At 42.2% G+C, this 15,231-nt stretch overlaps 1 protein-coding gene and 1 non-coding gene across 8 annotated transcripts in view; both read right to left on the reverse strand.

Moving 5' to 3' along the window:
* ZNF793 (zinc finger protein 793) overlaps positions 1–15,231 on the reverse strand; it is a 52,101-nt gene that overhangs the window by 11,034 nt on the left and 25,836 nt on the right. For 2 of the 7 annotated variants that reach the window (XM_043893551.1, XM_043893506.1), the window contains exons 2-3: positions 11,901–12,042; positions 6,368–6,413 (exon numbers count right to left, since the gene is read on the reverse strand). In XM_043893551.1, coding sequence (XP_043749486.1) covers positions 6,368–6,382 — 15 coding nt within the window. In that variant the 5' untranslated portion in view covers positions 6,383–6,413; positions 11,901–12,042. Of the gene's footprint in view, positions 1–6,367; positions 6,414–11,900; positions 12,043–12,991; positions 13,494–15,231 lie in introns of those variants that run through there. The other 5 variants (XM_043893544.1, XM_043893515.1, XM_043893537.1 and 2 more) reach the window with 5 other exon arrangements.
* Positions 7,007–7,113, reverse strand: LOC122693006. The gene has a single exon (XR_006340811.1). It is a non-coding gene; the product is annotated as a small nucleolar RNA U13 (small nucleolar RNA).

Below are 15,231 nucleotides of genomic sequence, written 5' to 3' on the forward strand. Positions count from 1 at the left end.
TTTGCATTGTTCACTTTAAAAGGCTTTCTTATCTCTCCTTGCTATTCTTTGGAACTCTGCATTCCCTTATTAGCCTATGAAATTACCTAGTCCATAAATACTAACCACCCCATATTCAGCGTCTCTTGCCTTCTGAGATGGCCCCCACTCTCTCTGTGGTGTGTGTTTCTCTCAGGGCCATTCTCATCTTATTAGAGGGACCATATTCTATGGAATGTGTATCTCTGTAAATAAATCCACTTCTGAGAAATATCAATAACCTCAGATATGCAGATGACACCATCCTTATGGCAGAAAGTGAAGAAGAACTAAAGAGCCTCTTGATGAAAGTGAAAGAAGAGAGTGAAAAAGTTGGCTTAAAGCTCAGCATTCAGAAAACTAAGATCATGGCATCTGCTCCCATCACTTCATGGCAGACAGATGGGGAAACAGTGGAAACAGTGGCTGACTTTATTTTTCTGAGCTCCAAAATCACTGCGGATGGTGATTGCAGCCATGAAATTAAAAGACGCTTACTCCTTGGAAGGAAAGTTATGACCAACCTAGACAGCATATTAAAAAGCAGAGACATTACTTTGCCAACAAAGGTCTGTCTAGTCAAGGCTATAGTTTTTCCAGTGGTCATGTATGGATGTGAGAGTTGGACAGTGAAGAAAGCTGAGTGCTGAAGAATTGATGCTTTTGAACTGTGGTGCTGGAGAAGACTCTTGAGAGTCCCTTGGACTGCAAGGAGATCCAACCAGTCCATCCTAAAGGAGATTAGTCCTGGGTGTTCATTGGAGGGACTGATGTTGAAGCTGAAACTACAATACTTTGGCCACCTGATGTGAAGAGCTGACTCATTTGAAAAGACCCTGATGCTGGGAAAGATTGAGGGCAGGAGGAGAAGGGGATGACGGAGGATGAGATGGTTGGGTGGCATCACCGACCCAATGGACATGGGTTTGGGTGGACTCTGGGAGTTGGTGATGGACAGGGAGGCCTGGTGTGCTGCAGTTCATGAGGTCTCAAAGAGTAGGACACGACTGAGTGACTGAACTGAACTGAACTGAACCTACCACTTTGTCTCTCACTGAATTCTTCCTGTGATGAGACATACAGAACCTGAGCTTCATTAAGTCCTGAGACCGGATATGTGATTTCAATGAAAAGACAATGGATTCAAGTCCCAGTCTGGGTTTTGGCTGGGTTGAAGTCCCAGTCTGAGCTTTGTGGTTACAGTTGGCCAGAAATGCAGATGATAACCTGGGATTTGTTGTTGGCATCTGAAGTGGTGGTGGGGGGGGCAGTCTTGTGAGACTGAGCCCCTAACTTGTAGGGTCTGCACAGAATTGGAGAATTGTTTAGTTTGGGAAAAAACTTCTACTCTTGTGAGTAAATAGATTTTCCTTTAGTACTTAAGATATATCTTGAAGTGACCTAGAGAATTTAACCTTGCCCAAGGAAAGGTCTGACCTCAGTTCCCAGAAGTTAATCTCTAAGCCCCTGGAATGTCCTTCTAGATAAGAGCGTCTTGGTTTACCTGGGGCCTTGGGCTACACCAGATATTCTAACAACATGATTTCTGGGGGAAGCTCTGGCTCACAGGCATCAATTAGTTCAGCCTCCACTAGCAGGCAATCATGTCTACTTGACCAACCCCAAATACAGCTCTGGACACTAAGGCTTAGGTGAGCTTCCTGGTTGGCAACACTCTGTACACACATGGTTGTTGGGAGAATTTCTCACTTTCACACTCACTGGGAGAGGACACATGGAAGTTCAGTGTGTGGAACTCTCCTGGACTCTGCCCCAAGCGCATCTTTTCTTGGCTGATTTTAATCTTTGTACATCTGCTGTAATGAACCCTAACTGTGAATACATCATTCTGTGGGTCTTTCTAGCAAATTATCAAAACTGAGGGTGGTCTTGGAAACCTCCAAACTTACAAATGCTGTCAGAATGAGGGTGGTTTCGGGACTTCCCTGGTCATCCAGTGGTTAAGAATCCACCTGCCAATGCAGGGTACAAGGGTTTAAGCCCTGGTCTGGGAAGATCCTACATACTGCAGTGCAACTAAACCTGTGTGCCACAACTACTGAAGCTTGCGTGCCCTAGAGTCTGTGTTCTGCAACAAGAGAAGTGACCATGATGAGAAACCCGTGCTTTGCAACTATAGAGTAGCCCCCGCTCTCTATAACTAGAGAAAGCCCATGCACAACAATGATGACCCAGCAGAGCCAAAAATTAATTAATTAATTTTTTAAAAAAGAAGCAAGGGTGGTTTTGTGGACCACTGTCTAACTTTACAGTCACTGACAGACACGAGAGGCAATAGGGCAGATCAGCTAAAAGCATGGACTTTGGGGCAGGACTTAGTGAGTTCAAATACAGGCTACACCACTAAATGCATGACCCTGGGAAAGCTATTTAACGTCTCTGCCTCAGCTTTCTCATCTGTTGAATGGAGACAATAATAATGTGTCTCTCAGTTATTATAGTATGAGGTTTAAATGAGTTAATATGTGTCAAGCCTTTAAACTGTGCCTGGAATATGACAGTGCCACATAAAGGTACCTATGTTACATAATGAGAAAAAAGATTGTAAGTCAATATTTTAGAAATCTGTTAAGAAAGGGAAAACAATTCTAAAGCACAGAAAAAGGGAGGGTGTTAATGGGGTGGAGAGCACTAGCGCACTGCACAGAGGCAGTGGCACCAGCCCGCCACCTCTGGGAGTGGCCAGAGGAAAGAAGCATTGAGAGGGCCCTGCAGAGAGAAAGGGGCTGAGAGCAGCCACTCTCCACTCCCAGGAGACTGCAGGTCTCCTTGATGAATGCTAGTGTGGCACTTGAGCAGTGGCCCGCCTAAGTAGATGCGAAGACAGGACCAAAACCAGGATGGAGGCAATGGAAGCTGGCACGTGGGACCCTAAGACTCACACAAAGGCCGTGGAACAGAGAAGGTGCCAATTAGACACCCTCACTGATGCCAGAACAGAATACTGTGGTAGCGGGTGAGCAGCAATCAGGCTTCATCTTAGAGCACAGGGGGTAGCTCTGGGTGACAGGCTCTGGGTCAGTATTCCCCAAACAGAGCTAACTGGAATGGGATGGGATAGGATGGAGTGGAGTGGAATAGGATGGGATGGAATGAAACAAAATTGGGCGGGGGGAATAGAACAGAAGAGGAAAAAATAGAAGAGACATAATTTTACACCTAAAGGGCCATGCCATTTTCAGCAAACACAGGGATGAAAAGGATGGATAAAACATTGAGGCTGTAAAATCAGCAAGACTTAGGTCTCCTGCATTGGCAGGTGGGTTATTTACCACTCATGCCACCTGGGAAGTCCTAAATCAGGAAGATTTGGTGACTGAGTGTGAGAGATGGAAGGTAGAGAGACGTCAAGGGTAAGTCTCAGGGTCTGGGCTTGCCTGGGGGTTTGGGTTGGTATCATCTCCTGAGATGAGAAACAGGGAAGAAGAGACAGAAAGAATTCAACTTTGCATACATTAAGCTGAAGGCAGCCACAGGCACAGATGTTAGACAAAGGGGTCTACAGATTTTGGAGGAGGCCTGGGCTTAGATATGGAGGAGGGAGCCACAAGCAGACTCACCAGCAACCACCTTAAGAGTAGATGAAACTGGGACTTCCCTGGTGGTCCAGCAGTTAGGACTCTGAGCTTTCACTGCCAAAGGCAGTGATCTCTTCAATCTCTGGTTAGGGAACTAAGATCATGTGATGCAGCCAAAAAATAGAAAAAGAGTGGCACCCCAGAGGCCCCAGAGAAGGTTGAACCCCACAGGAACATCAGTGTCTAAGACATAAGAAGATGGAAAGAGAAACCACAGAAGCTGTAGAGAAGCACTATCCCTGGCATGAAGGAAGGAGGCCTAAACTTAATAATTAGTTATAATAATAATTAGTTATAAAAATAGTAATTAGTTATTAAACCAAACACATAATAAGGACAAATAGTCTATTTCAAGCACTTTACATATATTAGTTCATTTAATTCTACTCTCTGAAGTAAGTGCCATTATTCCCATATTAAAGAAAACTGGGGCAGAGAGGTCAGGGACTTGCCAAAGTCGTACAGATGGTAAGGATGGGGATTCAAACTCAGCAATTCAGTTCCAGGTTCTGCGCTCTTACCCTGTACATGGTGCTGCCTTTCAGACACAAGGAGGAGGCAAAAGGTACAGTCTTAATTCAGTAGAACAATCAAACAGCATCTTCTAATTTTAGCCTCAGCAAGGTCACCTGGGACCTTGGCCAGAAAAGTTTTAGTTAAGTGGGAAGAGAGGATTTTGGACTCAAGAAAGAATGAGAAGCAGGAGTGGACACATTAAGCGCAGGGAAATCAGTTCAGAAGATGAAGGAGATCAGTAGAGAAAGGAAAGGACTTTTTGGGTTATAAGCAGTAATGGTTTCTAGGGTTGAAGTTACTGACAACAGTTGTAGGGACAAGGAAAAAGACCTAGGAAAGGGGGCAGGCATGGATAGATTTCCAGAAAGAGATGCTCTTGCTTGAGAAATGCCTCCAAAAGGTGGGAATGTAGGAACTCAGGGGCTGAGAAGGAGACCTTCACCATCTCCTTCACCATCAAAAGTCAGTGAGGAAGGCGGGGGAACTAGTGACATGTCACACTGAGACTTGCTGGGGATAAGATGTTCAACTGTTTGCTGCAAAACTAGCAGAGACACTTAAAGAGGAATGACAGTAATTCAAATAATGAGCAGTTCATTATTTCCTCAATGTAGATACGTTGGATCAAAATCAGAACTTCTATAAACTTGGAGGAATCTTCCTGCCCCCTCACCAGCCCCACCAAAAGAAATATTTATATTTTGACTTTCTTATAACTGAAATTGAGCATTTTGCTGCTATTACATGTGGGCCACAAAGCACAGAGGAGTTCAAACTTCCTGCAACTTTGATAGAAAACATGGTTACATCATTGGGGAGCTAAGACATGATGGTTTGGGCCACCTGGAGAACTGAGTTTCGCTGTGGTGGTAACACTCAACTGCAAGGGAAGAGTTGAACCACTGCTGAAAACATGCTTCTGTATTTGTCAGTGATTGTTAAAAATTCTGTTCACTCTCTCAGTGCTTCTCACACTTTCAAGCACAAATGGATCACCCAGAGCTTGTTAAACAAAGATTCTCAGGCCCCACCCACAGTTAACCTGATCCAGAAGGTCTGGGTGGGGTTTGCCACTCTGGATGTTAACAAGCTTCCAGCAGGTGCCTATGTCCTGGGACCACACCAATAGCAGCAGTGCTGCCCTAAGAAAGTCGCTCTTAAAAAGAAGTGCCCTGAAAAGCTAGTTTTCTCTTGGAAATAACAATATGCTTCTTCCTTATGGCCAATGGAAATCATGGGCCATGTCTGCCTGTTTGCTGGGCTACCAGGAAGTCCACTGACTCTCGTTGGACTCGCTCCTTTGTAAATCTGTATTCCAACAAAGGATGTTTCCTGCATCATTGCTTGAAATATCAAACCTGGACACTACCTGAATGTCCATAATATGGAGGATGGGTTAAATATTCCATGCATATGATACAGCATTATGTACACTGTTTAAAAAAAAAGCATGGTTCTAGGTATAATGGTAAAATGTCTAGGATAGTTTAATTGGGCAAAAAGGGGAGAGTAGTATGTGTAGTAAGTATCTGTTCATTATGTCATTATGCGGACAGAGAGATTGTGGTGTTCCACCCAAATCTCCCTGTAGTACCAAGGTACTTCTCCCAGCTGCTAGGAGACAGCTGGCTACTGCAGGTGCGAAACCTATTGGGAATTTCCTTCTGCCAAAGGGAGCTACTCTAACCAATGTTATGTCCCCTCCTGGGGCAGCCTAAACCAATGACTGGTTGATTTCAGAATACAAAGGCTTCCTTGCCTCCACTCAGGACAACACTGAGGACTATCCCTGGTGGCTCAATGGTAAAGAACCCTCCTGCCAAGCAGGAGACATGGGTTCGATCTCTGGATCGGGAAGATCCCCTGGAGAAGGAAATTACAACTCACTCCAGTATTCTTGCTTGGGAAATCCCATGGACAGAGGAGCTTGGTGGGCTACAGTCCATGGGGTGGCAAGAGTCAGACACAACTGAGCAACAAAACAACAACTACCAGCTCTAGAGCATCTTATAAGATCAGCTGATGCCTCTTCAACAACTTCCTCTGCCCACCTTGCCTCCTTCACTGACTTACAAGTGTTCTAAGAGCCTCCCTAGTAAACTTTCTGTGTGCAAATTTCCATCCCTAAGTGTTTTCCTGAGAACCCAACCTATGACAAAGCATACGTGGTTGAAATGCATATATTTTCTAGTTTCCCCAAGAAGGGAAAGTAGACTCATTAATGTCACACTTACCTGGTACTCGATCATTTTCTGTTGTTCTTGGGAAAGGATCTGCAGCCTGTGAAGATGGGGGTGGGGAAGAGAATAGAGAAGAGAACAGATCTGTGAGGGACCAGGCTTGTTTCAGAACTTGCAAATTCCCTATGTAAATCTTGGACAAAAACCCATGCTTTACATCATTGTAGTAGAGGGAAAAAAGGGTGCCATTCAACTTAGAATGTGGATACACACAACACACTTTCCAGGAAACAAAAGTTGCTACCATGTAAGAACTGAAAGGGATTAAAAAACAAACTCCTTAAAATTTAAACACCTGGCCCCAAATATATTCTGAGAAAGGGGCTTCTATACTTGTTATGGAAATATTACAAAAGGAACTCAAAGCAAAGTAAAATAACTGTGCAACATTAATAAAACTAATGGTTACTTAAACTGTGGTGCAAACAATTACTGAAAGGCTAAACTTGGTTATTCATCCAGCAGATTATTAAGTGTTGTCATTAAAAAAAAATTTTTTTTTCCCACCATTCTGTGTGGCTTGCAAGACCTTAGTTCTCTGACCAGGGATTGAGCCCAGGCAATGAAAGTACCAAGTCCTAATCACTGGACTGCCAGGGAATTCCCTAAAAAATCATTTTTTTTTTTTTTTCACGTCAGACAGGTAATGTGCCGATGTCGTAACAAGGTTTAGTGAGGGAGGCACATATCACGCAGCAGCATGAACACCCAATCATCATGCTCATGAACTACAAAAGGATCTAAAAAATCATTTTTAACAGATGAGAGCAATTGTTACTTTTAATTAAGGTGTTTAATTAAAGAAATAACTATAAGGCTTAAATAATTTTTTAAAAAAGTAAATCATAGTTTAAGAGTATAAGTAAATTCTTTGAATGTCTAATGTCAGAACTATATTAAATTATCAATGGGATAATTCACAGTTTTTAAATTTTTTTTAAAAATGTATTTATTTATTTTGCGGATTCATGCAGCATGTGGGATCTTAGTTCCCAGACCAGGGATCAAACCTATGCCCCGTGCAGTGGAAGCAAGCAGTCTTAACCACTAAACCACTAGAAAAGACCCAGTTTCCTCTTGGCTTGATAAGGTTTGCTAGTGGTTTAATCTATATTACTGATTTTTTTAAAAAAATAAGATTTATCAGTTATCCCTTTTTTCTTTTTTAACTGATTAATTTCTCCTTTTGTATCTACTGATGTCTTCCATTTTTCATGTGTATTTTCTAATTTCTTTGACTAAATGTTTAATCAAGATAGAAAATTAAACCACAGAAAACTACCCACAGTTTGGCAAAACTCAACTGAAGAAACTATCCCACATCTCATCTGACCTTTTCCACCTTGATTTTTTAAAAAAATACAGTATGATTTATATAATTTACTGTCACAGAATCAACAAAACCACAACTTAGCTTTCACACTATGTATGGATCATTTCATCAGGTTTTGACAGTTCTACTACATTTCTGACAGTCCATTTCTTTTCCTTCTCTCACTCCCAAATCCCTCACTATGACAGTGCTTTAGAAATCTATCTGACCAAAGTGGGACCCTAGAGGTTTCCTGTCTATGTGGTCATTCGTCACATGATCTGACAACTCTTTCTCTGTAAACTGGTCAATCTCTCAAGATGTTTTCTATGAGATTTAGAAGGTCTGAGCTCTGGCTCATGATCTAACAACATTTTAAACAGATTGTAAGTTTCCAATGTGTAGCTTCTCTTTTTTTGTTTTTGTTTTTAAATATTTATCTATTTGTTTGGCCACACCAGGTCTTAGTTGTGGCATGTGGGATCTCTCTAGCTGTGGTACCTGGGCTTAGTTGCCCCAAGGCATGTGGGATCTTAGTTTCCCGACTAGGGATCGAACTTGCATCTCCTGCAATGCAAGATGGATTCTTAACCACTGGACCACCCAGGAAGTCCCATAGCTTCTGTGTTATATATAGCTAGGACACACTATTTTATTTATACCAATAAATACATGGGGGATAAGGGAAAGTTCTGACTAATCAATTTAGAAGGAAGGAACTAATCAATGTAGAAGCAACTAGAAAAATCATCATTTGGCAACCATAACAGTGGTAACTGATTCAGGCAAGAGTCATCACTAGTGAATGAGGGACTTTCCTTGTGGTCCAGTGGCTATGGCTCCTCATTCCCAAAGCAGGGGGCCCAGGTTCGATCCCTGGTCATGGAACTAAAAACTGAAAGATCCTGTGTGCCACAAAGAAGATCAAAGATCCTTCATGCTGCACTGAACCTGGTACAGCCAAATAAATAAATATTAAAAAAAAAAAATACTAACACGAGTGAATGAAAGTTTGAAGTTGTTTACATGGTATCAAAAAACGCTCCCATAAGATATTTACTAAACATAACTTTATAGTGGACAACCCTGGTGCATATAACCTTAACCAAATGATCAAGGTGAACATTACCACCAATATGACAAACCAATATCAGGCATCTCCTGATACGGGACACTGAGAACACACCATTGCTCCAGTAGCAATCATGAATGTACAAGACTCTAGACATGAGGAAAATCAGAAAAATTCAATTGATGGGCATCTTATAAAAATAACTGGCTTGTACTCCTCAAAACATCAAGGTCAAAAGAGGCCAAAGATGACTGAGAAAATATTCCAAATTAAAGGAGTCTAAAGAGATATGACAACTAAATGCAACATGTATTCCTGGATTATATTCCTGGACCACAAAAAAATGCTATAAAAGACATTATTGGGACAATTAAAGAAATCTAAATAACATCTGTGGATGAGACTGCTGTAAACAAAGAATGTTGTTCACAATTTCAGTTCTACAAGTATTAAGTCACTAGCCACTGCCAGTGTCTACCAACAATATGCCCTGAGGGGAAAAACAGGAGGCACTCTGTGCTTCGGATGAAGGGCACCTAGATAGTTAAGATGCATACCTAAGAAGAATTTCAAGGACCCCAGATTATTCCATCTTCTAAGCACAGAAAAGCACTAAAATTATGAGATGTCTTTTCTTTGTGATTAGCAGTCATGTTTACATGCTTGACTACATGTATTTCCCAGTCAGGCCCCCCCAAAATCATATATATATATATATATACTGGCTTCTCCTCTACCTCCTCAGAGCAACTCCTCAGAGCTATCTGAGAAGCTGTCTCCTGGACTATAGTGCTTAGCTACACTGCTTATAGGTAAGACTGAATAAAACTCAATTGACAGTTTTAATGTGAGTTTTTTTTTCTTCACTTCACACTACTATAATAATAACAATAATAATACTCTTCAATGTTAACTTTCCTGCTCTTGATAATTATATTGTGGTCATAGAATAAAATGTTCTTGTACTCAGGAAATTTACATTAGGGGTAAAGGGCCATCATGTCAATAACTTCCTATCAAATGGCAGGCAGGCAATCTCATGGAGGTTCTCTTTTTTTTTGACCATGCCCCATGGCTTGTGCGACCTTAGTTACTCAACCAGGGATCCAACCCAGGCCACAGCAGTAAAAGTGCCAAGTCCTAACCACTGAGCCACCAGGGAATTCCCTGGAAGCTCTTAGCCTTATTCAGGTCACTGCAGCCAATGGTTAGTCTCCAAAGGCTAAGAGATTTTGACCAGGGGCTCTTAGGTACCCCTCCAAATTACCTACCAAGAAGAACCAGCCTTAACTTGTTAACTTCATTAACAGGATTCTGACTCCAAATCTACTCCAAACCAGAGGATCCACTTAAATGTTCATGTATTTGGATCCCAAAGGAAATAACATAAAACAAGCAATCTCAAATGACCAAGAAGGGCAATAGAATAAAATTTTGTCCTGGTGTGTGTCTGGTTTCAGAATTTCAAGACAAAACTTCCACATTGTATGAATGTTTTTGGCTTCAAGTAATTTCTATGATTCCATTTAATTCAAGTTCAAAAACAGGTAAAACTAATCCATTGAATTAGACCCAGGGTGGCAGTGGGTATTGACTGATAAGGAAGGCTTCAGGGTGCTAGAAATGATGGGTATCTTCCTAGATTTTTTTTTTTTTTTGGCTGTGTTTTGGGGCATGCAGGTGTCTTAATTCCCCAACCAGGGATTGAACCCAGGCCCTCTACAGTGGAAGCATGGAGTCTTAACCACTGGACCACGAGGGAAGTTCCTGAAGTGATGTGTATCTTGATCTAGGTTGTGTTTACACAGTTCTCTGAAATGTAAAAATTCACTGAGCTGCAGCTTTAACATAAGAATACTTGACTGTCTGTTACACCTGGAAATGATACGGAAAAAATGTTCATTGCCTAAATAAAATGAAACAATCTGGATTCAAACTTAAAAAAATTTTTCACATAAGAGTCACTTATTGCCACCCCATCAAGTATGAATATTCCTTTTAATTAGAGTTCAAAGACAGACAAAATTAATCTGTGATGTAAGAACTGGGAAAATGTTTCCCTATGGTGGGGTAGTAACGGGGAGCAGATATCATAGAGCTTTCAGGGTGTTATAACGTTCTGTTTTCTGATCTGAGCACATTACCCAGGAGTGTTCCCTTTGTGACAATTCATTGAGCTGAATGTATATTATTATATGTATCTTATATCTCAATTTAAAAAATTATGTCAAAAACTTAAAAAAGTATTTGCTCCCAAACCTGGCACTAGGCATAGTATAGGTGAAGGAAAAGAGCAACAAGAAAAAGAAAATGCCCCAACTCCTTACCCATACACATGCATGCTGAATCACAGAAACCACCTGTTTTGGATTCTGTGCATGTAAAAAGCAGGGGCTATCTGCTGTAAAAATGAAAGCTTGACACTGATGGCTTCTGAAAGATGTTACCTGCCTTACCTCTCAACTTCCTTTGTTGCTTAAGATGATATACTCATGTTTTGTCTAAAGACTACAGAAGGATTGATTGTAAATTTATAAAAACACTGTTTCAGTATTTCACCCTTTTATCAAGCTAATGGTTAAAATCTTATTTCCATTACATCTGTGATTTTGTCTCAGTCCATCTTGATTTTAAGTTCAGTGAAGAACAGTTTCTACAAGTAGCTTTAACTTTTGTCTTTGTGGTTGGTTGTTATTGTGGTTTTATGTTTACTGAATTGTTCTACCAGGATTTTATAAGGCACTGATTCATGGAAGTCAAACATGCCATGCCTAAAAAAAAAACACAGAACAAGGCAAAAAAATTCTTAGCACACAGTAACTTCCAGGTCCAGTTTCTTTTCCCTCCATAATTCATATTTTTCACAGCCTTATAAAGATATAATTGGCAGATAATACTGTGTAAGTTTAAGGTGTACAATGCCCTGATCTTACATTGCAAAATGATTACCACAGTAGGATTAGTTAACATCTCCATAATTACCTCACATAATTACCTTTCTTTTCCTTTCTTTCTTTTTTTTTTTTCTTTTTTGGTGTGGTAAGAACATTATTTTTAAGTTAATCCCAGATTAAAATAATTTCCAAATGTTCTCAAGGTTTGCTCCTTCCGCAAAATCTTTTACATTAGACTTAAGTACTTACTCAGTAAACTCTTTGTTTTCTAACCACAGGCAAAGTTACATCCATCCTAGCTGCCATGGAGTCAGAATAGATTTTTAGAAACCAGGCTCACTCTCAAGATGCTGTCACAGATGAACATCTCATTAGATTTTCTAGAAAGAACCTTAAAAGAAATATTAGGAGAAATATGCATTAAATCCTTGGCAAGAGCAACAGAAGCCACATCTTAAATAACATATTACTTTAGATCCTTCTACAGTACTTTCATTAATGTAGGGAACAAAAAAAAAAAAGGGAGAAGGAAGTTTATATTTGTTTTTCTTTTTTGCTTGTTTGTTTGTTTGGCTGCTCTGATTGGCTTGCAGGATCTTAGTTCCCCAACCAGGGATTGAAACTGGGACCTCAGCAATGATCTTGGGGAGTCCAGACCACTGAAAGGCCAGGGAATTCTTGGAGAGGGAGGTTTCAAAAATAGCTTTGAGGTGGGCTTTAGCCCTCACAACTTAATGGAACTGGCTGCTAATCAGTTGGGGAATGTCTCTGTGCAGAGGTGCAGCCTCTCCCACCCCCAACTCCTGCATTTTGCAAGCCCCAGCATCAACCGGCAGTAAGCCTCTTAAATCACAGACATAGCCGGTGTCTACAATATACAATTCTCAGTGGCCCTTGTGGTTACATTGGCCCCACAATGTCCAAATATGACTGTCAAAGACCACTAGTCAGTGACTACCAAACTCACTGATCCACTCTGATTGCGGAACAGTGAATTAAGCAAACCCACACTGATCTCCAATGATATGCCAATGACTGGGAACCAATCACTGACTCTCACTGTCCCACCTCCCCCCACAATTACTGACAGTCCCAAATCATTAACCCCCTCCTCCACTGATCCCGCTGTTCCCCATACTCTGATCTACACAAGTCGGGTCACTGATATCTTCAGATTCCTCTCCAGCGATGATCTAAAGGGAGACTCCATCACTGATTGCCTAAAACGTTTCTCCAAACATCGATCCTCACTGACCACCCTCAGTGAGGATGAACCTCGAAGTTTCCACAATCACCAGCTTCAGGTACCCAAAGAGAACTTAGAACCTCCAGTCACTGACCCCTCAGGCTGCTGATCACTGAGTCCTAACGCCGATCAAATCAGCGTCTTCGAAGAAACTCACTTGTTCTCAAGACACTTGAAGATCACTATAAACTGACTTCCACGCATTCTGTCAGTCAAGAACCCTAGTTTATTGATTCCCACATACTCCCAACCCATCTTCTTCACAGACACTAACACTGATTCCCATAAACCCGCCACCACAGACTCTCTCTCCCAAGAGGCTCAGACGCCCAATCACTTAACCCTTCAGTCCCCGCAGTCTCTGACCCTTACGGGTATCCATGACTGACCCAGTCGGGCCACCGTAGTCGTCTGATTGCCATCCTACACACCTCTTGCATTTTTACTATTTCTCACATTGATCTTTCCCATTTTACCCGCATCCACGCCCATAACCTGAAATTGTCTGCGGTACCACGCTGCCTCTCCACGGTATGAGCTCTTCCCAAATCGAGTGGCCGTGCGCAGACTCAGTAGCATCTTTGAGGCTGGCTGCCGCCATCTGGCATCTTTCCAGAGAACAGGATTCTGGGTTTCTGAATGTTAACGGCAGGTATTATGGCCGCGCCCACTAGCCAACGTCTTGCGGGGGGCGGCCATGTTTGAATCTGTACCGTACAGCGGATGACTAGGCCCTTTGTTAGGCGATTAAGCTATTTTAGGGCGGGAAGAAGCAAGTGTTCCTGGGTCCCTAAACACAGATGTCACTGCTGCTTTTAGCATCTCAGAAGCCCAAGCCTCCTGAGGTCAATATAGCGGCTCCCTGACCTGGAAATTAAGATTTCGTTGTCTCCAGTGGGGTAAGATGGCCGCGTACGTGTTATACAGCTTAAGTGTATAAGTGTGCGGCCATCTCCCAGGAGGAACGTCCGTAAAGCAAGGTACAACTTTGTCTGGGCCAGCTTTGTATGTTGATGAACAGCGAAAGAGAGAAGAGTTTCTCTTGGGGAGCCTGAGGCCCCGGGAGGAAGAGGAGTCTTTACTAAGGGGGCGGAGCAGCAAGAAAGGGCAAGTAGGAGGTTCTTAGCCGGTTATTGAAAGAATACGTGAAGAGCCGGGTCTTTATCATAGGTGGCTTTACTCTATTCACACTAAAAATAAAACACCCAGTTATTTTTCACCAGAAAATGGGTTTATTCTGGAATAGCAGGGAACTGCAATTCCAGACAAGCAAGCTACAGCAAAACTCATAGGCAAGTCCAACAAACGAGGGAAAGAAACTTAATTTTGTAAAGAAAAAGGAAGGTATTTGGAGGAGGGGGGTGGTGGGCGGGGGGCGGTGGTTTTGAAGGAAAGTCCCTTGGAAGAAAGTGAATTGCTGGGGTAGTCGATTTCTTGTAGGAGGTACAATGTACATCTCTTCTTGTTGAGGCCTGTGAGTGAGAACTATTTCCTTTTGATTCCTCTGTTGGGGTCTGTAATTGACATTTCTTCCTGTAATTGACATGGGGTGGTACTGCCTGAGATCTCCCCCTTCAGGCCTCCCTACTCTATTTGAGTGAGGGTGTCCTCTATTTTCATGCTCTGGAAGACACAAGGGTGTGAGTGCAAGCAGTTTGTTTGACAGGTAGGGGATGGGTGAGACCGAGGAGGGATGAAAACCCACACAGAGTGCATCCATGAGTAGAGTATCCCTGAGCAATGGGGGCTCAATCAAGGGTTGATGAAGATGAGGTAGTTATATGTCATCTCTGGTTCCTCATTGTTGAGGGCTACTGTAAGGGCCTTAAAGCTGTAGCACTTTCAGTCTGCCTTATGAGCAGGTCTCAGGCAGAGTCTGTAGGTGTGTTCAGGAAGAAGCCAGCCCTCAGCATATGGGCATGGTACAGACAGCTTTCACCAGAGTCCTGTTTTTAATACCAGCCAAAGCGGTGCTCTGCACATTACAGGAATTGTTTTGGAACATCTCTTAAAATGATTGCTTTGTCCTATGAAAACAGCTTTTTAAAAAATAAACCCATAATTCTATTTGGTGGTCAAAACAAGTGGTGTAACATCTGACTTCTAAAATGACTCCTGGACTTCCCTGGTGGTCCAGAGATTAAGAATCTGCCTGCATTAGCAGGGAACACCAGTCAGTCCCTGATCCAGGAAGATTCCACATGCTTTGGGGCAACTAAGCCCTCATGCCACAACTACTGAAGTTCATGCTCTGTAAGAACATATGAGAAGCCTACGAACCACAACTAGAGAGTAGCTTTTGCTTGCTGCAACTAGAGATAGCCTGCATGCAGC

The sequence above is a fragment of the Cervus elaphus genome, chromosome 4, assembly GCF_910594005.1.
Source record: "Cervus elaphus chromosome 4, mCerEla1.1, whole genome shotgun sequence".
Lineage (NCBI taxonomy): Eukaryota > Metazoa > Chordata > Mammalia > Artiodactyla > Cervidae > Cervus > Cervus elaphus.